The sequence below is a fragment of the Thalassophryne amazonica genome, chromosome 19, assembly GCF_902500255.1.
Source record: "Thalassophryne amazonica chromosome 19, fThaAma1.1, whole genome shotgun sequence".
NCBI lineage: Eukaryota > Metazoa > Chordata > Actinopteri > Batrachoidiformes > Batrachoididae > Thalassophryne > Thalassophryne amazonica.
In genome coordinates this window covers 13,560,573-13,586,890 of record NC_047121.1, presented here as the reverse complement: position 1 = coordinate 13,586,890, position 26,318 = coordinate 13,560,573, and the positions used below count along the sequence as shown (strand labels likewise).

Here is a 26,318-nt window from a genome sequence, read left to right as displayed (position 1 = left end):
AGAAAAAAAATGGTCTGATTCACCTCATTCCATTCACCTTCATATATAGCATAACTACTCAGGATAATTTTAAGGGTGCAGCATTAAACAACTGAAATAATCATCCAGAGCAAAATCCAGCTGCCAAGCAGAAGAGCATCTCAGATATTTGTAGAAGTTATTTTTTGTGTATTATTTAACAATGGCAATGAATATTGGTCAATATTTTCCATTAGATCAGCGTATTTGTAGTGCGGCGGCATGGTCATCATGTCACTTTTGGGGCTGGTTTTGACTTTCCTGCTTTATTTCCTGTTGAACTGTTCGGTAAACATCTGTTTGGTGTAGTAACAAAGCTAACTGTCTGTGTGTCAGTGCCTCACCTGGGTTTGCTGTGGTGGTCTTTCGATCCAAACCATCCCTTGTGTTTCTCCTCAGTGACAGCAGGAGCAGACTCCGACTCGTCCTTCGACCGGAATTTTCCATGTGAAAACAAGTTCCTCCTCTCTTTCTTCACCTGACTCTCTGACTCTGCCGTGGATGAGGAGGAGGACACCTGGAGAGAGGCAGTGTCTCCCGAGCGCTCCTCTTCTTCACTCAGCATTGGGCCACTTTGCTCCAGGGCTGCCGCTATGGCAGCCTTCTCCTCCTCGTCGGGCTTGTCAAAGGACCAACGGCGTCCGTCTCCAACTTGGCCTTTGGGAAGGTCTGTGGAGGCCCATGGGCTGAGGTTCTGTAGAGACATGGACAGAGGCAAAGGCTTCTGCAGCAGTCCCAGTCCTAAAGAACCTGCAGCTTTTCCTGAGCCTGGATGCGGAACCTGGATGTTGTTGCCATGGCTACCATTAATGTACACAGGAGGCTGAGGCACTGTGATGGTGAGCTCCCCAGTCTCTTCTCTGAACTCACATTTTGGAGAGGATGCTTTGGGTGACGTGCTTGCTGTGTGTTCTGAAAAACAATCAATAGTTTTTCTACATTAAATCTGAAAGTGGTTTTCTTGGCTGATAAACCCTTGTAGTTGATTTGAGTGCCAAACTGTTTCACAGCAGGACTGTGTGGAAGAATTATTTTCAAGTGATTCATTTTCTTCTGGTAGTGCTTAGTTTATCCTGATACAATGGAGAATACAACTGTTTTAAAACCTTTCTGTGCATGCACGCCCATCCAGGAATTTATCTACAAAACAATAAAACTACAAGGTGACGTCACGTGGTCCATGTGAATATGCACAAAACATACACTGCGTCAAGCACGTAAAAATGTCACACTTCCACATGTGGGATTTTCACAATAAGTAAATACAGGTTTTGCAGCCCCATAATGAACTTTGAGCTCATCAAGATGTGAATCCACGTTAGTGACAGTTTGAAAAGTAACTACTAAAGTGATACACCTGTTCAACATAAAAACATTGAAGCATGTCATTTGCTTAATGAAACATCGGGGTGTTTGAAACAGTAACAGATAATCTATATATTAATAGCCAAGTGGCCTCTGTGTACATGTATCAATCAATCAATCAATCAATTTTTTTTTTATATAGCGCCAAATCACAACAAACAGTTGCCCCAAGGCGCTTTATATTGTAAGGCAAGGCCATACAATAATTATGTAAAACCCCAACGGTCAAAACGACCCCCTGTGAGCAAGCACTTGGCTACAGTGGGAAGGAAAAACTCCCTTTTAACAGGAAGAAACCTCCAGCCGAACCAGGCTCAGGGAGGGGCAGTCTTCTGCTGGGACTGGTTGGGGCTGAGGGAGAGAACCAGGAAAAAGACATGCTGTGGAGGGGAGCAGAGATCGATCACTAATGATTAAATGCAGAGTGGTGCATACAGAGCAAAAAGAGAAAGAAACAGTGCATCATGGGAACCCCCCAGCAGTCTACGTCTATAGCAGCATAACTAAGGGATGGTTCAGGGTCACCTGATCCAGCCCTAACTATAAGCTTTAGCAAAAAGGAAAGTTTTAAGCCTAATCTTAAAAGTAGAGAGGGTGTCTGTCTCCCTGATCTGAATTGGGAGCTGGTTCCACAGGAGAGGAGCCTGAAAGCTGAAGGCTCTGCCTCCCATTCTACTCTTGCAAACCCTAGGAACTACAAGTAAGCCTGCAGTCTGAGAGCGAAGCGCTCTATTGGGGTGATATGGTACTACGAGGTCCCTAAGATAAGATGGGACCTGATTATTCAAAACCTTATAAGTAAGAAGAAGAATTTTAAATTCTATTCTAGAATTAACAGGAAGCCAATGAAGAGAGGCCAATATGGGTGAGATATGCTCTCTCCTTCTAGTCCCCGTCAGTACTCTAGCTGCAGCATTTTGAATTAACTGAAGGCTTTTTAGGGAACTTTTAGGACAACCTGATAATAATGAATTACAATAGTCCAGCCTAGAGGAAATAAATGCATGAATTAGTTTTTCAGCATCACTCTTGAGACAAGACCTTTCTGATTTTAGAGATATTGCGTAAATGCAAAAAAGCAGTCCTACATATTTGTTTAATATGCGCTTTGAATGACATATCCTGATCAAAAATGACTCCAAGATTTCTCACAGTATTACTAGAGGTCAGGGTAATGCCATCCAGAGTAAGGATCTGGTTAGACACCATGTTTCTAAGATTTGTGGGGCCAAGTACAGTAATATACAATAATATTATGTATGTGTGCGTGCCTGTGTATGTCTTCATTCACAGAGAATCTGGAGAGAGATAATATTTTCTGTTTGGTATGCTTATGTATTTTGGGTCAAGGATGAATGCCGTGAAAACAGAAAGTTGACAGGACTAATATTTTTGGACAAATTAGTGATATTAGGTAACAACAGTGAACAATGGACATTGATCATTAAATTCTGCACTCACATGCCATTCCAGCAGGGGGCGGTAAATCCCCTGAGTACATGTGTGCAACTTCGATCATGGAGAAACTGGGGAAACCTGACATTTGCCGTTTGGTATGCTCAAGCAATTTGGGTCAAGGATGAACGCTGCGAAACAGAAAGTTGATAGGACAAATATTTTTGGAGAAATCTGCAATATTAGGTAACAACAGTGAACAATGGATGTTGATATCACCGTTAATCCGTATCTGGTAACCAGACAAGCTCTGAACAAAGGAAATATTTCAACCTTGCCAGTTGCAAAACACGACATCAACTAAATGTGCCAAATAATAAATACAATTATTCACAAAGCTTTCTCATTTTAATTTCCTGTACTTTCAGTTAAAATCATTATAGAAACTTTGCATGATTTATTACCACCCTTGAAAAATGTCAGCTACCTATTTTAGAAATACTACCCAATCTAGAACCCATGGATTCCCATGGCAATGTGCTAGTGTAGTGTTATATACAGCAATACACTGTGATACACGTGTACAATGTCACTGGGAGAAAAAAAAATCCTATTTTTTTTTCTGACTAGATTAAAGACTTGGTATTTGATAGATTTTGGTCAAATAGGCTGAACTGTTAATGGTCAGAGTAGATGTCAAAGAGTGTGCAACTGTGCACATAAATATTCTATCAGAATATGATTACATTTAAGTACAACTAGGAATACTTGAGCCAAGAACCTTATGGACTATTTAACAGACTTTGTCCAAGAGATCATTTGAAATAATGAAACTGATGTGTTTTGTGAGTGCTGATGCATATTTGGATTAGACAGAGTTGGCGCATCCAAGATTGTAATTTATTTAAATAATTTAGTAAATATATAATAGTAATAATAATAATATGAAACAGAAAATAGTCCTGTACAGAAGAACACAAACCTGAAATATTCTATTTCATTATCATTTTCAACAAAATTCTTTCAGTTCTTTCAATTATTCATTAATGACTCATCACATTCAGAACTGGAAATCTGAATTTTGATGCTGCAGACAAATATACACCAATATGCAACATTGCAATGGTAATATTAACTTTTTAAATCATTAATTCATTATTATATTACAATTATTAGAAAAATACATTATTGCTTGCAGGATCATTTAGCATCTTAACAACTCATGAACAGTTGCAGTGACCTATACGATCAGTTTCGATTCCTGTTTTGCATATTTGAAAATTCTTTGTGGTACTTTGTTTATTTGAGTTCTGTTACTGTTGGAATGGCCGATGCAGTGGGTCCCCCACCCCACCCTGAGTCTTGTCTGCTTGAGGTTTCTTCCTCAAAAAGACAACGGAGGACGATTTTCTGTCTCCGACTGGCTTGCTCAGTGGGGCTGGCAAGGTTAGATCGTATCCATGTGAAGTGCCATGGCGTAACATTTGTTGTGATTTGGCACTATGTAAATAAATTGAAATAGAATTAACAGCTGTATGTTAATTCACATTGTATTTAATAGAGTAGGCTAGGATGTGTTAGGCTACCTTGCACATCTCTTGTCCAGATTATAATCAAGGATGGGACTGCAGTTGTACCAGAAAATATTGTAAAACCTGACGACTCCAACTTCTCCCTACCAACAGAAGAGGGAGAAAACTCCCCCGACCCAGAATGCATGACATTGTCAACATCCATTTCTTTAGCCAATCATTGCACTTGCAGTAGCATTAATACAGGTGATTTACGCATAGCAGTGCCTGACTAATGTGCTTTGTTTATTTTATTTGATTTAATTATTTGGAGTGGCTTCTTTACAGTCTTTTCATAGAAAGACACATAAGTTTATCCGATTTTGGAGAAGTATGACCACAAAGAATCTCACAGAAAGCAATGATGGGTGATGATGGCAGACGGCTCTGTTCGTGATCTCAATGGGAGATGCAATCTGAATGGGAGAGCTGTGATGTAGACACGGGACTTCAAATGGCTACTGGCTGTCCATGCTAGCCATGTGTATGCTTACCTGGCTTATTCACTGTGGACAAACCAATGGAGAGGAGAAAAATAAATAAATAAATCAAGCAACGCAAACAGTCAGATTCAGTGGAGATTTTCAAGTCCAGACTTAAGACGCACTTATTTTCCCTTTCATATAGCTAGCATATACAGTTTTGTTTTACGCTTTTAATTCTTTTAATTCATTTATTAGTAATTGGAGCGGGCCACGGCCTCAACTTTACCTAAATTCTGGGTCTTTTAGTGAAGCTTAGGGCTAGTGGCCGGCGATCACCTTAGTATTTCTTTTGTTTTTCTTGTTGTTTAATGCTGACAAATTATACAGTATTTTTTGTCTTTCTGATGCCTGATTCTGTTTTTCTCTCTGTTTAAGGTGCAGCTCCATCCAGAGATGGGAGTTGTATTCATGTTGGCGATCCTCCTGTCCTGTGCGCCAATAGTATTTCTTGTATATTCATCCGTGAATTGTTCTGTAATTTATGTCTGTATCATGGCCAAAGCAGAGGGTCACCCCTTTAAGTCTGGTCTGCTTGAGGTTTCTTCCTCAAAGGGAGTTTTTCCTTACCACTGTTGCTCTGGGGGTTGGTAAGGTTAGACCTTACCTGTGTGAAGTGGTTTGAGGCAACTCTGTTGTGATTTGGTGCTATATAAATGAAAATAAATAGAAATGACAATGGCTAATGGATGCTTACTGGCAGTCATGTCGATTTCATAGAATTTGGAAGTATAGAAGTAAACAATGACTTTGTTTACATACAAAGCCGTTTGAAACCGGAGCAGCGCCAGACAGCAGGATGATATTCTACATGGCTGTTGTATGCTAACAAGAGAAAGTATAATCAGTGGGATGCGGTTGTGTTTCAGGGCATGTATTTATTACTACTTAGTTTGTGCTTTTCCAGTTTTATTTAGATGTATTTGTTTTTTTTGTTTGTTTTTTTTTAACATACGTTAGTGGCACCTTTCTGAATAAATAACAGGTTACAAAAGAGCTGGAGCCAGAAATACACTGGTTAGCCAACTTTGGAAACGGCAGGAAAAAACAAATCGTGTGCCTAGTATGGTGGTACAGAAGTATGTACCACCTATATGCAGTAGGTTGAAATGTTTCTGGAATGGGTTGTTTTAGATAATATATTAGAATTTTGAACTGTTTATACTGTAAGTTACTTTAACAAGGTTAATTTCATTTCTTTTCTTATTTGTTGAAAAGGAAAAAGCAAATGACACAGGATACAGAGAGGCATGCAAGCAAAAACACAACGTTACACATTTTGTACCGGGACTGTTATCTGCCGTTAGGTTGCTGCTGTTACTCGGCGAGTTGGACAGATCAGAAACCACCACACTGATGCCGGCCGTGGGGCTGAGGCTCCCGCCCCGTGAAGAGGATTCGCTGCTCTCCGAGCCGAGAGAGGTGCTGGAGCGCGTGTCTGACGACTTTCGCAACTTCCCTCTCAGGAAGAAGTTCCTCATCTTGCTGCGCCGGGCCTCACCCCCTTCGTCGTCTTCATAATCCTCCTCTCCACCTCCATCGCTTGGCAACCGTTGCCGCATTCGGTATAGAGATCCATAACCACTAGGAAGGACAGCAGATGAAGAGTCCTCATCACTGGGCCTCTTCTTACCCTTCATACGCTCTTTGAGCTTACTGAAGGTAGAGATGCTTTTGTCCTTCATGACGAGGTCATACATGCTGGCTGTCAGGTTGTTTCTGGTGAACTGAACAGTGACTTGAATGTCTCCTCGCTCTTTCTCCTTCTTCCCCGTTTTGGAGTTGAGCCTGTACCACCTGTAAAGAAAACAACAAAAAAAAAGTCACTCCTTTAACCCTCTGGAGTCCAGGGTATAATTGGCTGTTTTTCACTACTTTTCGTTTTACCTTTATAATTTACCTTAAAAAAAGTGTTTACCTGGTTTTGTTTGGTGTCATTTTTTTCAGCACAACCTCACCTGTGTGACTTTACAGTTTCTCATTCATTCTGACCTACTGTATTAACACAGTGAATCTAAAATCACACATAAAACATAAAATCCGAGTAGAAAAAGTTTGTTTTTGTTTAACAAACCATTTTCATAACTTCAAATGTAAATATAAATTGTACATTTCAAAAACATATGTACACATGTAGCAAAAAAGCTAAGTTAAATACAACTATTTACATAAATGCAGGAAATGCTTCGGGCTTTTTTGTACAATTATTTACAAAACAGTCAGATTTCCCAATGATTTAGAATTTCAAAAACATATGTACAAATATAATGCATGAAATGCTAATGCTAAACTATTTAGAAAACAACTGGATGCCAAAATAAGATTCAGAATGTAAATATAAATGGTAAATTTCAAAAACATGTACAATGTAGTGCGGGACATGGTAAACTATGTGTGAAATAGTCAGATATCACAATAAGATTTAGAATGTAAATATAAAATGTACATTTCAAAAACATATAGTGTAGGAAATGGTAATGCTAAACTATTTAGAACAAAAACAGATGTCAAAATAAGATTTAGAATGTAAATATAAATGGTACATTTCAAAAACATATATACAATGTAGTGCAGGACATGCTAAACTATTTGTGCCACTCAAAAACAACAACAAAAAAAAAACAATTCCTCTCCAACACAACACAAAGGGGCACATCGCAGGCCTGACACTCCCACGGTGTGTCACACCTCTTACTGCCCACGTGAAGGCACCATTGGCATCTCAGTCTGTCTTTTGTAGAATTCTGGCGAGGATCTGTGCCTGTCACAATTGGCACAGGAACATGGTTCTGGCTCCTGTTCTGTGGGACACCTGTTTTGTCTGTGCCACACAGTCCTTGTGTGTCATGGGCTGCACTTGCTTGACACTGCTAATCTCACCATGCAAGAATGCATTTTTGAATGCATTTGTGGTTGCATTGTCAAGGAAGTGCAGCAACACTGTCCTGTACCAGTCTGCAGTTTTCCGATGGGTGGAGTAGTACTGGATGAGCTGGTCAGATAGGTCGACTCCACCCATGTTTTTATTATAAGCCAACACTGGAGTAGGACAGGGAATGTCTTTCACTATCCAGTGTCCATCCTTCGTGTCCTTCACCCTCCTCCGCACAGTCTCAACACCTCCTGTGTGTCCATCCACTTTACAAACACCAGAGGCCCCTCTCTTATCCATCTTATAGATCCTCATTCTGATTTTTTTGTGAGAGCATTTGCCCTCCCTCTGGGGCATCCTCATATGTTCTCCCTGTATGTGCCACATGCCCCAAACTTCATGTTAGCCAGGTCCATGAACAGTTTGGGACTGGTGTAAAAATTACCCATGTAAATGTGGTACCCAGTACCAAGCGAGGATGGCTGGATCAGGTTCATGACCACATCGCATGACAATCCCTGCTCACTTGTGGTCACAGTCTTGCCAGTGTAAATGGTGAACTTGAGTGTGTAGCCATTACTTGAAACAGCCAACACAAAAAGTTTCATGCCCCATTTTGTTGGTTTGTCCTTCAACTATTGAATCATTCCAGTTTTTGCCTTCGTCACCACCATCCTTTCATCCATTGCCAGCTTCCTTCTCTGGTGGTAATAAGCCTGGCAGGCACTGAGGATGTCATCATAAAGAGGCCTGACTTGAAACAGTTTGTCATGACCTGGTGCGGACCCGCCGCCACGAGGGGGCGTTTGGGGGCAACGCCCCCTCACGTCATCATTCCCACCCCCTCGGATGTGAGAGTTATCAAAAAATAAAAATGAAAAGAAATACTGGAAAATATAGCAAAATATTAGTTATTCAATATTATTATCACTTTACCGGGGCGTTGCTGGGCCGGTATCGGACATTTATGTTGACGGTACCTGGCTGTACCCGCCCCTATGCGTAAATAAATGACGTCATAGCGCGCGCAGCCCAAGAACTGTCCACAGGGGTGGGGGGGCTGTCCGCAGAGGAAAAGATGAAAATGCGAGAAGTGTGTTTTGGTCCCAATATGGATATTCCAGATGATTTTCTCATGGATAGTACGACAATGAACAGCAGCTAAAGCAGCCAGCTTGATGAGGACGCACTGCTGAATTTGAACAGCAGCGCGTGCACCAGGCTACAAGGCAGAAGTTAAGTGAGCCAGCATTTTATGTACGCGTAACGTGTTGTGTATCTCAGTAAAAAGTGATAATAATGCAAATAACATGCTGTTGTCGTGCGGTATGCATTTTCATAGTCCCTCCGTTCACGGCCAGTCGCCCGCAATGACAGATATTAAAGTTATGTATTGTTGTAAATATATCTACATGAAAGGTTTATCTTTGACCCGTTGTGTGACTGTCATTCCCACTTGCACTGTGTTTGTGCTTGTGCTTGAGGGCTGTATGTGGGGTTAATCTACTGTCTCGTGTCGTTTCTCAGATCAGTTGTTGGTTTGGTTTTGTGGTATGCAGGAGATCACTTGACCAAGGGTCTATACGTTCAAATAATAATTAAAAAAAATACTGTCATCACTCTTTACTCTTACTCAGTCAGTCTCTTACAACGGTGTAGCCTAAATACACGAGCTTTCCAGGAGCGCACCCAATTCATTATGCACACTCAGAGGCACGTCCCCTCCGGTGCTCACTTTTTTATTGGGGGTGGGGGGGCTGTGATAAACTCATCGCCCCCTTAATATTTTTTTTCTGGCACCGGGCCTGACTTGGTGTTCCCTTTTTTCTATCATGTTCTACATCCTCATCTGGATCACTTAGGTGGATGTTCCAGAAAATCGATCTAAATTACTTTCGCTGGAAAGGGCACAGACAAAATATGACTGTTTCCAGTAGCCCTGGAGACTTTTTCGCTGGAAAGGGCACAGACAAAATATGACTGTTTCCAGTAGCCCTGGAGACTTGGCAGTGACACCAACGACATGTATATCAGAAGTCCAAAAAATTTGTACAGATCTTCCATTTCAATGTCTGTCCAGCTGTATTTTTCCCTAATGTCTTGTTTTTCGCAGCAGTTTTATTGGTGTTGGTGCAAATTGTTCTAATTGTGTCAGCTGCAAAAAACAAAAGAAAAAGGTCTTTAGGAGTTTGGGTGGAAAGTGTATCAACCTGGACTCCTGGTTTTCTCCAAGGCTCAAATCTGCTTACTGTTGGAGCTGTGTCTGCATCCTACTCCATGTTCCAGCATTCAGCACTGAGGCATGTCTCTGCTGCGCGTCCAAGCGGAGATCAGGATCTGGAAATGTAAGCGCAAGCTACGACCCTCTCTTCAGATCTCTGTGTGCACGTTGGTGGATCTATCTGCTTTGGTTGCTCCTCCAGAACAGAAGAAGGATCATCTCTTTCATGACCAAAGTCCTCACTGTCTGTTTCAGACTCTGATGACGCACTGCAGGCTCAGTCTTCCTCCAGTTCAAAAAATAACTCAAGCGCTTGTTCCACATTCATAAAATGCCCCATTTTTACAAAAAAAAAAAAAAAAAAAAACCCAAACAACAACAAAACATCAACCACACACACTTCCCACCAGTCATAAAGAGAAAATGCACACACAATCAGACCCACGTGGGGTGGGTGGACTGTGATCAAACACACGTGGGGTTAGTGACTTCTGATTGGTGGAAAATTTCAGGAGCCAACCAACGAGGAAGAAGGAGTCATATTTCTTCATACCACTGTTGCTGCTGCAGTAGAGAAGGAAATGATCCTTTTTGCTGAGTGTGTGTACATAAGCGCGCAGCGAAAATTTACAATAATATTCATGAAAACGCACGGTGTAAAAATACTCATAAGTCAAGTTATACTAGGCTTATTAACAAAATTTAAAAAGTGCTATAAAGGTTGAAGTCTCCAAGTTGAACACACATTTAAAGGGAGCCTCGGAGTGCAGCAGATTGAGTGTTTTGTCCACTTAATTAGGTCATGTGATTTTCTACTTGAGGGTGCGTCATCTGACTCCAGAGGGTTAATATCACTAAATGAACATTTTTATTCATACTTGTGCTGTAACATGTCACAACCATCACAATCTGGTAGTATGTACATCCATAGCCAATCACAAAGTCACTACCTACTACGTCATTCACTTGATTACCATACGATTAACATACTAATGCAATGCATTCCGGGTAGCATGTCCTGCTAGATAAATGCGTCGTTACTATGGAGACTGTAATGCTTCATGCTACTGCTGTGGTGGTCATGTAGTGTGTAAGAGGTTGCAAATACACTCAACAAAAATATAAACGCAACACTTTTGGTTTTGCTCCCATTTTGTATGAGATGAACTCAAAGATCTAAAACTTTTTCCAAATACACAATATCACCATTTCCCTCAAATATTGTTCACAAACCAGTCTAAATCTGTGATAGTGAGCACTTCTCCTTTGCTGAGATAATCCATCCCACCTCACAGGTGTGCCATATCAAGATGCTGATTAGACACCATGATTAGTGCACAGGTGTGCCTTAGACTGTATATTTGGGATTTCATTGTAAAATAGCCTGAAAGTCCCACAATTCAAAACTGTTCATGTAGATAGACTCCCACTTGAATCCAAAATTTTGGACCAAAATTCCTTTTAAACGTCTGTGAAAATGTCCACATCCAATTGTAAGTCCACAGGACGTCCATACAGTTATGGAAAAGAAATAGAGAGAGACTTCTCGCACAATGGAAGTGTGGCCAGCAGCAACTAGGGCTTGGTAATATGGTTTAAAAAAATATGATCACAGGACTTTTTTTCCCCAGCTCGATATCTCAAAATCTATTTACCACAACACATATTTTACTAATGGTGTCATTTTGAAGAGTATCCCGATAACGGACAAAAATTACAAGTTGAAAAGCAAATTTACATTTAGAAAAACAAGTTACAAAAGAATTTTTTCCCCAAATGTAAATTTTATTTGACTTTTGTCTATTTGTTTTTTAAGATGTAAATTTGGTTTGCACTTCCCAGCCACAGCTCGAGAATGGCTGAAGTACAACGATAACAGACAGGACAAATCAATCACTGCGACAGAGGCTGGTGCATCCTGATCGATTACAAGTTCTAAATGATTCAAGGAGAGTTCTATGAAATATGCACGATTAGTGGTAACATTAGTGTAAATCAAAAAGTGATAAAAAGTGGTTGCCTGTTTGTGTTTTACTACCATTCTGTTAATCTTGTTTAAGGCATTGAATCGGCTGCGACTCATGATTATTTTCATAATTGCTTAATTGAGAAAACAATTCATGAATTAATAGATTTATTTATAGGTTGGTAAAATTTCAGAAAATGGCAAAAAATGTTGAATGTTTTCCAAAGATGATGCTTTGAGATGTCTCATTTTTCCACAGCCAATAGATTTTCTGTTTACGACCAGAGAAAGCAGTTAAATGAATCAGAAAAAAATGACATTTAAAAAGCAGAAATCTGAGAATTTGGTTTAAAAAAACACACTCAAAGTGTGTGTTTTTTCCACACTCAACACTCTCTAAAGTGTAATTTTCATGACTGAGTGCCAACAGACAGGAAACGTGGTAAATGACTGTACTGTTATTTTGAATGAGGCTAATCTGTCCTGACACGGATTCATTTTTATTGGGGGTGGGGGGGAGAACGGGGTTTGTGTGTACTAACATCACTAAGTTGTGTGTTGTCAGACAACCCACAGTAAGAATTAGACCTGGTATTCGAGAACAATGCAGTTAAACAAAGCTCATTACCGATTTCATGGAGACTGACGCAAATAAAACAGGCAAACCCCACATGACTGCACGCCCGCTTAGGAGGCGAGCAGAGCCCTTCTTGGAAACAGAGTTAACCAGTGAGTGGAACAGCACCAACAACTTCACAACATGACTCATGGGAAAGTTTCATCTGGTGTCCTGTGACTGCAAGCTAAAAAAGATATGACTGAAAATAAATGATAAAAATCCCCAGTTTAATGTGTTTGATCTCAGGGAGATAAATATCATTGTAGAAGACCAAAAAAAAAAAAAAGATCACCCCTGAGACATGCTTTATATTTTCGTTTTCTGTGCTGTTGTGCCTTTTGCACCTCACACCTCAACCACAGCACCTCTCTAAAGTTGAATCCTTTTTTTGTAATTGATCAATGAGTCAACAAAAAAACCACATGTAAAATTCACATTCAAAAAGTCATCAATTAGCAAATTGAATTTAAAATCAATGCATTTATATTGAAAAATGATTTCTTTGAAAGTGTACTACTCGGCAAATCACAACAAAAACACTCAATAATGATTATGAATGACAGTGAATAATGATTTGCTTAATTAATATTACACACATTTAACACTGGGGTGGGTTTCCACTGTGAGGGGGAAAGATCAGCCACCCACACACACAAACCCTCATCAAATCAAATAAAGGCACTGGCAGGCAAGTTTTACAAATTTTTCATCAATTTTCTGAGGTGAGTGAGTAATCTGAAAATAAAACATGATGTTTCTGCCCCACTGAACACTGAAGTTTTATTGGCTAACGTTAGCTTAGCCTTTAGCTGCAGAATCATTCAGTCAAGCTGAGTGAATGTTTTATATTTGTAAATTATATGATCTATTTTTATTTTTACCAAATAAATCCACACAATAGTTTTTATTGTTACTGCTGTGAGCACTAGAAGAAGACTATCAACTTTACATAACTTAGTTTTTTAACAATCTAGTAATAGATTTTAATCTATTGTTAAAAAATCGATTGTTAAAAAACTATCTAGTAATCAGACCTTAAAGAAAACAGCACAACGCTGTTTTGTGTTTCTTTATATTTTAAGAAATATATTTCTTCACCTGTCTCACATCAGGAACATTTCAACATCTGCTGTGAAGAGAACCTTGTAAATCCAGATGCACTTCAAAACATCAAGTTATGGAGCTGAACACCAAATCCTACAGTCCAGAAGGAAGAATAGAACATCGCTGCACTTTAAAATGTGATCAAAGTGTCTCCAAAAACTCCACCAAGAGGCTGAAGCTTTGGAGAAGGCATTCATATGGTTAAGTGTCCTGAGATTCCAGCACACCTGTCGTCTCTGAAAACACACTTGGTGCTACACTTCTAAATAAAACAAAGGCTCTTTAAAAAGCAACTATTATTTGAAAAAGGTGTTTCCTTTTATTTTTTACATTAATCTCCATGAAGTCAAAGTTCAGTCAAAAAGACACTTGCACAGGTAGAAGCCCTGCCCCTTGTGCAAAATTTCAAAGCATTCACAATCACTAGAATAGTCAAATTCATATTGTAGTCATTAATGTGTCACGATTACAACATTAAAACCAATTGCATAGTCAACGAGGATGTAATTAAATGTTGAAATGTCTAAATTTAAAAAAATAATTTCATCATGAGGTTTATGTCACATTGAGAAATCCGAATTAAACATACTGCAGTCAGCGTTTTATCATCTCATGTTGTGTTTATAATAAATGTTTATATTTATTTATGGTGCCTTTTTTATGGTTAAAATGCAGATATGAATGAATCAATCTACCAGACTTAAAAATGTCTTTTTATGCAGACTTTTCATGCTATTTTGTCTTTTATTTGTTAAAGGTTCCTTATCCTGTTAATCAAGAAATATCTCATCTGAAACAACAACACGTAAGTTATGATTTTAATTTACAGATGAACATCAAAGAATTCTAAAGAATCTTTTTTTTTTGCTTCAAGCTATTTTAATTACAAGTTTTCTAATACAAGAAAAAAATTAACCTCAAAATGCACAGTAATCAGAAATTAATCTTGAAGTAAATTGTAAGGAATTTATTGAGAAAACTGCTGTAAATAAATTAGCAGTTCTGATGCTCCTCTGACACACATTTCTGCACTCTGTTGTCTTCCGTTTTTTGGCATGATGCCTCATTTCTATTGGACGTGTAAAGCTACATTACAGCGCACAGTGGTAAAAGGGCAATTCTACGGTAATGGAATTACAATCTGAGCTAATCTGTCATGGTTAGATGCCATATGTCCAGATTTTGCTGCTGTTGTAATTCCGTTACCATAGAATTGCCCAAAAGTTGGATTGAGTTGAACTTTCACCACGGTGAGTTTGACGTCACGCACTGGTGCACACTTCCGGCAGAGCATCATGCAAGCTTGGTTTTTGCACATTGCGGTGCAATGCAGCATTTATGCAACACTTCTCATTAAAAATAATGGCTTTTCGAGCAATGTGCGCAAGGTTTGCTTGCTCAGTGTGAAAGGCCTTTAATCCTTCATTGACTGCTAACTGGCTATAGCTACCTTCATGGGATGGCACTGGCTTTCATACATTTTTGTATAGGTCATGGTATAGGGCCCCTTCACACATAACACAAATGTGGTCAAATTGAGCATGAAGTGCGCATGAAGCATGAATCATATGCAATACATGTAAAAGCATTGCTGCTTCCAAAACTTCGTACACCTGTTGCGATAACTATTTGCGCACACCAGCGGCGCTGTGAGAGTCCACTCGCTCCCACTTGCTCCCTCTTGCGGTAGGTGTCAGCCAAATTCCAGGTGACATGCACGCACATCTCACACCGCTTGTTTGGCACTTAGAAAATGTGTGGCCATTCGCACTGTTAGCACAAAAACTGTCAGTAGACAATCACTGTTGAGCTGGATGTGAAATGTGTCTAAGTGCCCCATGAATGTGAAGTTGCCAAGTGCACATGTGGCGTGCCAGAGTGTCTGCTTCCCCCACAACACATGTGCATGTGTTGCGCCCCCCCTCCCCCAACACATGTGTGCATGTGGTTTGCGCGCCCACCCGCAGACGAGGCGCCTCTCATCTGATCACAGAGTGAGATCTTGGTCTGTGCGCTGAACGGACGGGGGCGTGGCTGCCTGCCAACAGCTTTTGTTGAGACATCTCTGGTCTTTGGACATCACACCTGCAGAACACGTCCCGTGTGTGCTTGCTGGCCTCATGTGGAAATACATAAAAACATATATCGCTTTTGCAACGGGCAAAAGTTCAGGTGGACATGCAGCATGCGATCTGAATGTCACATCTGTCTGACAGGACCCGCATGTCGAGCCGTGAGGGCTGTGAGCGGCACACTGCAGGACAAGCCAACAGTGCGACAAATACACCACTTTCAGTCACGCATCAGCAGAAACACACCATAACAAATGCCATTTGTTCAGTTATCACTGCATTTTTTCTCTCTCTTTTTTAAAAAAAGAGACATTTTTCTGCTTGTTGATTTTAGCCATTTCACACCCCTGTTACAAGACATGGATTGTAGTGCAGTGGTAAAGTTTCCGTCTGGTAATCAGAGCTTACAGCTTCGAATCCCGGGAGTGACATTTATTTTTTATTTTTATTTATTCTGTATTGCATCCCCTTTTATTCATTATTTATATGAACCCAGTGATATTCACTAATTATACAGCTGGTTTTTATTTTATTTTCCTCCACATCAGCAGCGCAATGTGGTACACCTCCCAGCTGCTTGCACTGTGTTCCTGCTCGCACAACACCGTCGCATGCACAATGCCGTCATAGCAGGATTGTGCACGTCTGCCCGTCGGCTTGATGTTTTCGTTGTTTGCTCATACGAGCTGTTCCACCGTGATTCGCCCTGCTTTGTACTTAATCGTAATATGTGTGAAGGGGCCCATAGTGTTGTTTGACCTCAAAGGGTACAGATTATGTCAAAATTGGCTTTGGGCTCAAGGCACTCTAACCTTGCTAAAAGCCTAAACTAAGCATCTGTGAGAGAAACTGGAGGAATACTTTCCTGTTCTAGCAACAACACTGTGAGCTGCAAAAAAAAAAAAAAAATGTAATGCTGATATAATCCAGACTGTTACGCAATCATCATCCTGCAGCTGACCTCAAGCTCAGCCGTGCAAACACGACAACACCCGAGAAGAATGCCAATGAAAACAATTAGTTCACAAACATCTTCCAGTATGCAGTGCATCCAGAAAGTATTCACAGCGCTGCACTTTTTCCATTTTTTTGTGACAGCCTTATTCCAAAATAATAATTGATTAATTTTTTCCTCACAATTCTCCACACAATACCCCATAATGAAAATGTGAAAGTGTTGTGTGTGTGTGTTTTAGATTTTTGCAAATTTATTTTAAAAAAACCTAAGAAATCACATTTACATTCATCTACATTTCTGTTGCTTTGAAGGTCTCAATGAGCACAGTGGCCTCGGTCATCTATAAATGGAAGAAGGTCGGATGCACCAGGACACTTCCTGTCCACCTGTCTAAATTGAGTGATAGGGGAGAAGGGCCTTAGTCAGGGAGGTGATCAAGAACCCGATGGCCACTCTGTCAGAGCTCTAGTATTCCTCTATGGAGAGAGAAGAACTTCCCAAAAGGACAACCTTCTCTGCAGCAATCCACCAATCAAGCCTGTATGGTAGAGTGGCCAGACGGAAGCCACTAGTAAAAGGCACATGACAGCCCACCTGGAGTTTGCCAAAAGGCAGCTGAAGGACTCTCAGACCATGAGAAACAAATTTCTCTGGTCTGATGAGACAAAGACTGAACTCTGGTGTGAATGAGGCTTCATGTTTGGTGGATGACAGGCACCATCCCTACAGTGAAGCATGGTGGTGGCAGCATTATGCCATGGGGATGTTTTTCAGCAGCGGGAAATGGGAGACGAGTCAGGACTGAGGCAAAGATGAATGCAGCAATGTACAGAGACATCCTGGATGACAACCTGCTCCAAAGCGCTCTTGACCTCAGACTGGGGTTCATCTTTCACCAGGACAAGGACCCTAAGCACACAGCCAAGATATCAACGGAGTGGCATCAGGACAACTCTGTGAATGTCCTTGAGTGGTCCAGCCAGAGCCCAGACTTGAATCCGATTACACATCTCTGGAGAGATCTGAAAATTACTTTGCCCTGATGCTCCACATCCAACCTGATGGAGCTTGAGAGGTGCTGCAAAGAGGAATGGACAAAACTGCCCAAAGATAGGTGAACCAAGCTTGTGCCATTATATTCAGGAAGACTTGAGTCTGCAATTGCTGACAAAGGTGTATCAACAAAGTATTGAGCAAATGGTGTGAATGTACATGTGATTTTTTTAGTTGTTTTTTTTTTTTTAATAAATGTGCAAAAGCTGAAGAAAAAAATTTCACGTTGTCATTATGGGGTGTTGTGAGTAGAATTTTGAGAGAAAAAGTAATTTACTTCATTTTGGAATAAGGCTGTAACATAACAAAATGTGGAAAAAGTGATGCGTTGTGAATACTTTCCGAATGCACGGTCACGCTAACAGTGAAAATGTGGGAAGTGTACTGGTTTGAGCAAAGAGTCAAGATATTTCTTTAAATGTGTAACGTGGACATTATGTTCACAGAACGACACTCCCATCCAGCAAATATTCAAGCTTTTTTGTCCATCTGCACAAAATCAAAGTTGAAAGCTGCCGAGATTGTAGACCTGATAAACAGCTACAGAAGATTCCTACTCATGTTTGTAAAATTATATGTCAGAGTTACATCAAATGCTTATTAGGCGTGGACTCGCGTTTCACGGCTGTGCTCCAACAATAGTATCAACCCTCTGCCTGACACGGCAGCCAAATCCCTGTGGCTGAGGTGGAGTTTACATTCCAAACAGTGGAACAGAGCTGTGGAAGAGATCACCCCCCCCCAAAATCCCCAAACAAATCCCCACCTACTACCATTACTATGATCTGGACTGCATTTGTGAGTGAGTACTTGCAAACTTGCAAAATGGTTATTTATGTATCGTTTATATTGGCACAGTCGCTCCTTTATCCAAGTAGGTCACTTTGTAACATTAACCTGGTTGCACAGAAAAAACATCGGATTCTGCTATTTTCACAATATATATGCTGCCATGTATATCTGAAGACAATGTCAAAAAATAAATAAATATGTAGAGGCATATTTACACACACCTGTTCTTGTGGGTCACATAACACATGAATAAGTGTGACATACACAGATGCAGCAGGGTCTAAAAACAGAAAGTGCAAAGCAGACAAAAGCAAGCAGCCTACATTCTGATGCACAGTCAAGACAAACAAATCATAACATTTCAAGAAATGACCCACTTTTCCAAAAGCATCATCCGGCACATGAGGTGCTGCAGTTCACCTGAGGTCAGCATGCTGCATACAAAGCATCAAGTAAATCCTTTACAACAAAAAAGCAAAATGTAACCAAGTATGTTCTTGTTGTTGTCCATTCGGTTGCTCCCGTTTTTTGTTCGGGGTCGCCACAGAGGATAGATCCACATTGGTACGCAATGTCTTTTAACATTATATTACAGTTTAGTTTATCCTTATTTGGTTTATTGCAATGTTGTATGGGGAATCACCTTTGCAACGTATATAAACAAAATTTTTCTTTTGCAGAAAAAAATTTGTTCGTATCCCGTATTTTTTGAACCCTTGTGCTCCAAGGGCAACTTTCTTTTTCAAATTGCAGCTCTTAAATATCTATCATATAAATATTTTCCTGACTTGTATATTTGTCTTTAGAGTGCTTCATGATATTAGTTGGCCTTTTTTTTATTAAATATTATTTTGTGCATAACCATCAAATTCCTAATTATTTGACAAGGCAGACTTCATATTTGCATTTATTTTTGCATAGAACAACTCATTATCAGCGTCATATCAGATATCACAGTGGTAAATCTTGGAATAATACAGTACATCTTTTAAATCCATCCACCACCTTAAACAGATCCAAAAGTCAATTAAAATTAAGCTCCTACATGAGTATTATAATGTCAATATATTACTTGGTTTGGATTGATTTACATTTACGTTTCACATATTATAAATTAATATAATCTTTTGTTTATTGTTGTGACATTTATGTTTTTGTCCCCTGCACATGTATCCTCATATTGTGTATATATATATATATATATATATATATATAGTAAATTGTGATTTTATTGTGTGCTAAATAAATGAAAATGGAAAAAATTGGTACTCTGCACAAGTTTTACGCCAAATGCCCTTCCTGACGCAACTCCAGCATAACCTGGAGAAACACACACAGCCACGGTGTTCCAAAGAGGTCTCCCATCCAAGTACTAACCAGATGCCGCGCTGCTTAGCTTCTGAGATCTGATGGGATCAGGCTTACACAGAGTATATTTTTCTCATGTCTAGTCCAAACTATTTGATCTATACTTGACATAAGGCAAAATCATTTCATTGAAATTTTAATAATATACAGTGCATTCGTAAAGTTGCAAGAAAAACCCAAAAAGTTTTTTTTTCCACATGGTCATTATGAATTATTGTGTAGAATTTTGAGGGAAAAAATTATTTCATCCATTTTGGAATGAGGTTGTAACATTACAAATGTAGAAAAGTGAAGTGATGTGAATACTTTACGGATGCACTGTATAAGGATTTGTTTTTATATAATAAATCAGAAGGTGCAAGCGTCTTGGAAATATCTTGTTTTGAGTCATCTTTGAAATTAAACAAGCTTTTTTTTTTTTAAAAATTTTTTTAATGTCGTTATTTGTAAAAGATACAATTTGTTCAAATACCACTAAAATTAGTTTATCAGCATATTTAAACACGTTATTTCAAGACATTTTCACTTTGTTTAATTAGCAGATTTTTTTTGACTAGTTAAAAGTTAAATCCACTTGTTTTCTTCTTTTAAAAAGGTTTGAAAGACACTTTCAAGGAAAAAGACATCACTTGAAAACATCTTCATATTTGTCTGAAATTTTTAAGCGAATGTGTATTACAGGGCTGTGCAAAAATTGTAGGCATATTTAATGCATCATAAAAGCATTAAAAATTTTGAAAACTATGTCAATATTCATAAAATAGTGTGTTGCCTGTGGGGATCCACAGGCTCTTGAATGGGTATGTTTATAAACTAGATAGCTGACATTTTTCAAGGGTGGTAATAAATTGTGCAAAGTTTCTATAATGAGTTGGAATGGTGTGGAGTCCAGAATGTTTTTAGAATCTGAGAGCTCAACAGTTTTTAGAAGAGAACTCAAACTCTTTTTTTTTTTACTGTTAATTACATATTTTTTATGTTAATTTACTGTCTTAATCTATATTATAATAGCCAAGTGGCCTCTGTGTGCATGTGCGCATGTGTATGGCTCTGATCACGCAAAAACTGGGGAGAGATAACATTTCCATACATAAGCATACCAAACGCATTTGCCATTTGGTATGATTATGTATTTTGGGTCAAGAATGAATGCTGCAAAAACAAAAAGTTGACAGGACAAATATTTTTGGAGAAACTAGCAGCTTTAGCTTACCAACAAACAATGCACATTGTGCTGCAATGGGAGTTTGGAGTTTTTGGGTTTTAAATGTTATTATGGTTCATGTTAGTTTAACAGTGTTGTTAGTGTTATTGATTTAGTCAGTTTAGATAAGTGCTATGTTGTTGTCACCATGAGTGAGTGAAGTGTTATATTGGCACCATGAGTGAAATGTGTAGTGTTTTTAATGTCCGCCGCTACCGGGTCTGTCAAATTAAAAGCACCTGCTTACAGCAGACTGCAGAAAAGAAAACAGCTGTGCGTGCATGTATGTGCATGCAATTTTAGTTACACACAAACTGGGAAGAGCTGGCATTACTCTGACAGGACTAATATTTTTCAACAAGCTATATAGTATATTAGCTAACAACACACAACCATTTATAAATACATTAAGACAGTAAATTAACATTAAAAATTACATAACAGGAAATAAAAGGGTTGAGTTTTTCTTCTAAAAATTGTTGAGGTCTAACATCGAAGGTTCTAAAAACATTCTGGAATCACATGCCATTCCAACTCATTGTAGAAACTTTGCACAATTTATTACCACCCTTGAAAAATGTCAGCTATTTATTTTATAAAAACTATCCAATCTCGAGCCGTAACATGCTAGTGTATTTATAAATTGTTTAGGTCCTTGTTATCATATACACACTATTATTGAATAGTTATTTTAATTATTTTAACTTTTATTTTGTCCTTTGATTTTTCAATGGACCACAATGGAAATACATGTTTTCACTTAGTGTCATCCATGTATTTATAATTATATTTCTTACATTGAACTTACTAAATAAAAATCACACACGCACGCATGCTTTTAATATAAAGATGATGTTCCGCCTCCTGTGGGAATGGCATGTCAGTCCATGAAAATTCCATTTATGTGCGATTTTTTTGGTCACACCAGAGTATAAGTTGCAGGTTCACAAGAACTATTCTAAGAAAAATGTGATTTAAAGCATGAGAAATTGTGATTTAATATCGTTTTAGAATTTAGATTTACATGCCTTTTAATATTACATATATTAATATTATCTGTGTTTGTGTGGTATTAAACTGGCCAGTACACTTACAAAGAAATTATTATTAAATATATCAATAGAAAGTATATTATTATAACAATATTCTATATTATTATAAAAATACAGCCCACATATTCACTTTTGTTGGAAATTATTTCATGTTGACAAGCCAATAAAAAGGGGGTGGGAGGGGCATCAAATGCTACTTTTATTATAACTCTGGGACACCTAAAACATTTGCACATTACTGTATATTAGGTCTAGATTAGACATGTTGAAGAGAAATTAGACAAATATGCTTGGTGAGATTTAGCATTTTTGCAGTGTTAAACAAACCAAAAAAAAAAAAGTCTGGAATTACAGGAGTCTCACTTTTTAAAATAAACAATCTCATTCCAGTGGCAGGTATCTGCTTCCCCATCTCACAAAACAGGAAATCACAGCACCCCACCCCAGCGGGCCACCATCTCCTAAGTTTTTTGTTTTTACGAGATTTTTTGTTGAGTACGTGCGTGTGCCAAATAAACTCATTCATTCATTCATTCAGGTATGAAAATCAGGACTGCCCATTTCAGATTGTTTTAACAGGTATGCTTACCCTTGCTTTTTCATAATTTTAAGGGGTGTTTTCAACTTCTGAAATTGTTTGACAAAGTATTTCATTGAATAAAATTTGGAATTTATACAATCAAATACTCATGTCAGTTGTGTTTGTACTCCAAAATGTAAAAAGTCAAATATTTAGTGAACAAAATTATATTTATTTTTGATGTTAACTGAACATTCACCAATAGTGGTGGTCAGGGGAGGAGTTCACTGTTAATTAGGTAAATAGAGAGGGAGGGCTCCTGGAAAAATTGTATATAGTTGTCAAAATTGTGTATTATTGAGGTATTTGTGAAAGCTTAGTGCTGGTTCTTGCAGTAGCAACATCAACAGTGTGTTAAGTGGTTGACTGCAATGTTGATTTGCAGAGAAGCGCATTTCACCACCAAGAGTGACTTGTACATAATTGAGTTCTGCGCGTTCCGTTTGCTTTATGTTGAATATAAAAGCAGTACTCTCTGGGCCCTGTGGTCTATCTGCGGGCACAAGAGTGAAATTCGGGTGACCTTTACACACTCAACAAATTTTTTAAAAGGACAGTCACCCCTAAATGCAATTTAGAGGGTAATTCTGAGGGTCCTTTTTGTAAATATCAATGATCTGTATGGCTTTAAGAGTCCTGCAAAAGCTATTGTTGTCATCACTTTTCCATTTGCCAAAATTTCAGAGTTCACCACCTGATAAGGCTGCAATTTACCTGCTGCACATGGTCAACAGCATCAACATCGCAAGGTAAAACTCTTTGTATATTGTGCCTAAAACTCTGGTGAATATATTATCTGGGTTTTCTAGACGTTGTTATTGTGTTTGTTTTATGTAAACATGCGAGAAGCTCAGGTTGTTTCTCCGTTATAATCAACGGGAGTTGCTGTGAGCTGTGATCGCTTCCTGTTCATGTCATTCGGGGGGAAACTGAAGTTTGCTCTTTAATGTCCTGCTTATTGTCCTTTACAGCACTGTTTGTCCAGTTTGTTTCTACAGTGATATATATATAAGATGTCTGAAATTCGGTTTGCATTTATGAAGTTCCACACATGTTAAACGCAACAGACATGTAATATTTGGAATATTTGTTTTAGCAACTTTTCAGGGTTTCATGCATGCAGTCTCTTATTAACGTGATGAAAAGGATAGAAATTACATTTTGGTAGTACAATGTTCATTTGCAGTTTGGTGGGCTCAGGGTCTCATCACTGCTTCTTGCAGATGATCTGGTCCTCTTGGCTTCATCGGCCGGTGACCAACACTCACTGGATCGGTTCGCAGCCAAGTGTGAAGCGGCTGAGACGAGGATCAGCACCTCTAAATCTGAGGCCATGGTTCTCAGCAGGAAACCAATGGAATGCCTAGTCTGGGTAGAGAATATGGCCTTGCCCCAAGTGAAGGAGTTCAAGTACCTCAGGGTCTTCTTCAAAAGTGAGGGGACAATGGAGAGTGAGATTGGCCGGAGAATCAGCGCAGCAGGGGCCGTGTTGCATTCGCTCTATCATACTATTGTGAAGAAATGGGATCTGAGCCAAAAGGCGAAGCTCTCGATCTACTGGTCAATCTTTGTTCCAACTCTCACCTACGGTCATGAGGGTTGGGTCATAACCGAAAGAACTAGATCGAAATAGGCTTCCTTAGGAGGGTGGCTGGTGTCTCCCTTAGAGATAGGGTGAGAAGTTCAGTCATCCGTGGGGCGTTTGGAGTAGAGCTTCTGCTCCTTCACGTTGAAAGGAGCCAGCTGAGGTGGTTTGTGCATCTGGTAAGGATGCCTCCTGGGCACCTCCCTAGGGAGGTGTTCCAGGCACATCCATCTGGAAGGAGACCCAGAGGATGACCCAGGACTAGGTGGAGAGATTATATCGCTACATTGACCTGGGAACACCTCAGGACCCCCTAGTCAGAGGTGGTTACTGTGGCCCGGGAAAGGGAAGTTTCATTTGCATTTGTCGTCATGTGGTTTCTCTATGTTGTTTTGACTACAGCGACTCTGGCACGCAAGAGATTATGGGATATCTCAATAGGGTGAATAGTCTTCCTTTTCACCAGGGGTCAGAAGCTCAGATACTTAAACCACAATCAATACGCTGGAATTTAAACCCTTGGCCTTCCATTGTGTGTAAAATATCCTGGCCTAGCTCTACACGAATGTGATGTTTTACTACTTTTACTTTAAGTTGCAGGACCTCCCGAAGTAGTTTAACCCTCTGGGGCCGACGCCGTCGTACTAAATTACTAAATTATAAATAACTTTTGAATGATATGAGATAGAAACTTACTTTTTTTTTTGCTGAAAAGTTAACTCCGCAGACTTTCGAGCCAGCCATCGGTCATCTTTGTACTCCTCATAGAAGCTGTGTGATGACGTGCGCAATGTCAGTGTCCAATCTGAATTGATTCACCGTCACATGGTTTTCCAAAATCCAATCGTAGGGTAGATTTACCTCTCGTGAAAAGCCAAAGATCGTTTTCAGGAGTGATACGTTACTAGCTGGCCTATTTGAATAGCCCCCTGGGTGCTCCAATGAGTACATACTATTAGTACATAGTCAGTGTGCCCTGCACCATTACGCACAGCAATCAGTGAAAGCAGACGGAGCACACAGAGAGCCTCTGATGACAATCTCACGTGCTCAAACAAAGAGTGTGTAACTATCAGGATTGCTCCACCAGTTTGCATGTGAATGTTACTGGATAACTCTGTTGCTTTCTCTGCGTAAAGCACTGTTTACCATGTCAATGGACAACAAAACACATAAACCATTTTGTATATATTGTGCAAAATGTGCATTTGTGTTTATTGTTTGAACCTTTTTGTTGTACAGTCTTTCACACAAGACCTCAAATTACCTTTATAAAGTGTCAAAACAGTTGTTCATTATAGTTTGCTGTGTGTTTTGAATAAATGTGTGTGGAAAATTATTTTTCGCTTTATTTTTTCCTTGCCTATTTTTGACTGTAAACCTTTATTACACTTATAAAACACAACAAAAACATATATATATTCTGAAAGCACAGGTTGTCCTGAAAAAAAAAAAGACATAAAACTTGATTGTGGGATGCAGGGAGAGTTGTTAACAGCAATAATAAAACCTTTATGCCAGGTGAGTGAACTGTCCAAAAAAATGCCCTCAGACCCCAGAGGGTTAAGAAAAAGAGCAACTTATAGTCTGGAAAATACAGTAAAGGCCCGGTGACACATAGAATGACTTGACTCACGCACAAGTACGACTTGTAATGAAGGTACAACACATGAGAAGCACAGGTCTCTCTGTCCCCCCCCCCCCCCCCCCCCCCACACACACACACACCCCTTCCCAGGTTCACGTTTCAATCACAATCATCTTCCTATTTAATGACTTATTTACAGCTCATATAAATCTCCATCTGGCTCCCATCCACCTGAGATTGTTTTTTTTGTGAATGTGACTAATCTTACTTATAAACATGTCATAAAAATACCAAAACCTGCACGTGATTCTTTGTCAACGACGGTCATCAATTTGACATTTCGGGCCTCTCAGAGGAGGAATTATAGTACATGGAAATGTTTAGTTTTGTGGTTTCCTGATTCATCAGCAAAAGTAACTGACAGACCACGAAATTCAAACCATTCGAACCACA

General features: G+C 39.3%; 1 protein-coding gene across 2 annotated transcripts in view; it reads right to left on the bottom strand.

Annotated features, from left to right (window-relative positions):
• rab11fip5a (RAB11 family interacting protein 5a (class I)) overlaps positions 1-26,318 on the bottom strand; it is a 57,237-nt gene that overhangs the window by 13,483 nt on the left and 17,436 nt on the right. For both annotated transcript variants that reach the window (XM_034159973.1, XM_034159974.1), the window contains exons 2-3: positions 6,117-6,628; positions 363-930 (exon numbers count right to left, since the gene is read on the bottom strand). In XM_034159973.1, the coding sequence (XP_034015864.1) occupies positions 363-930; positions 6,117-6,628 (1,080 nt within the window). The remainder of the gene's footprint in view (positions 1-362; positions 931-6,116; positions 6,629-26,318) is intronic.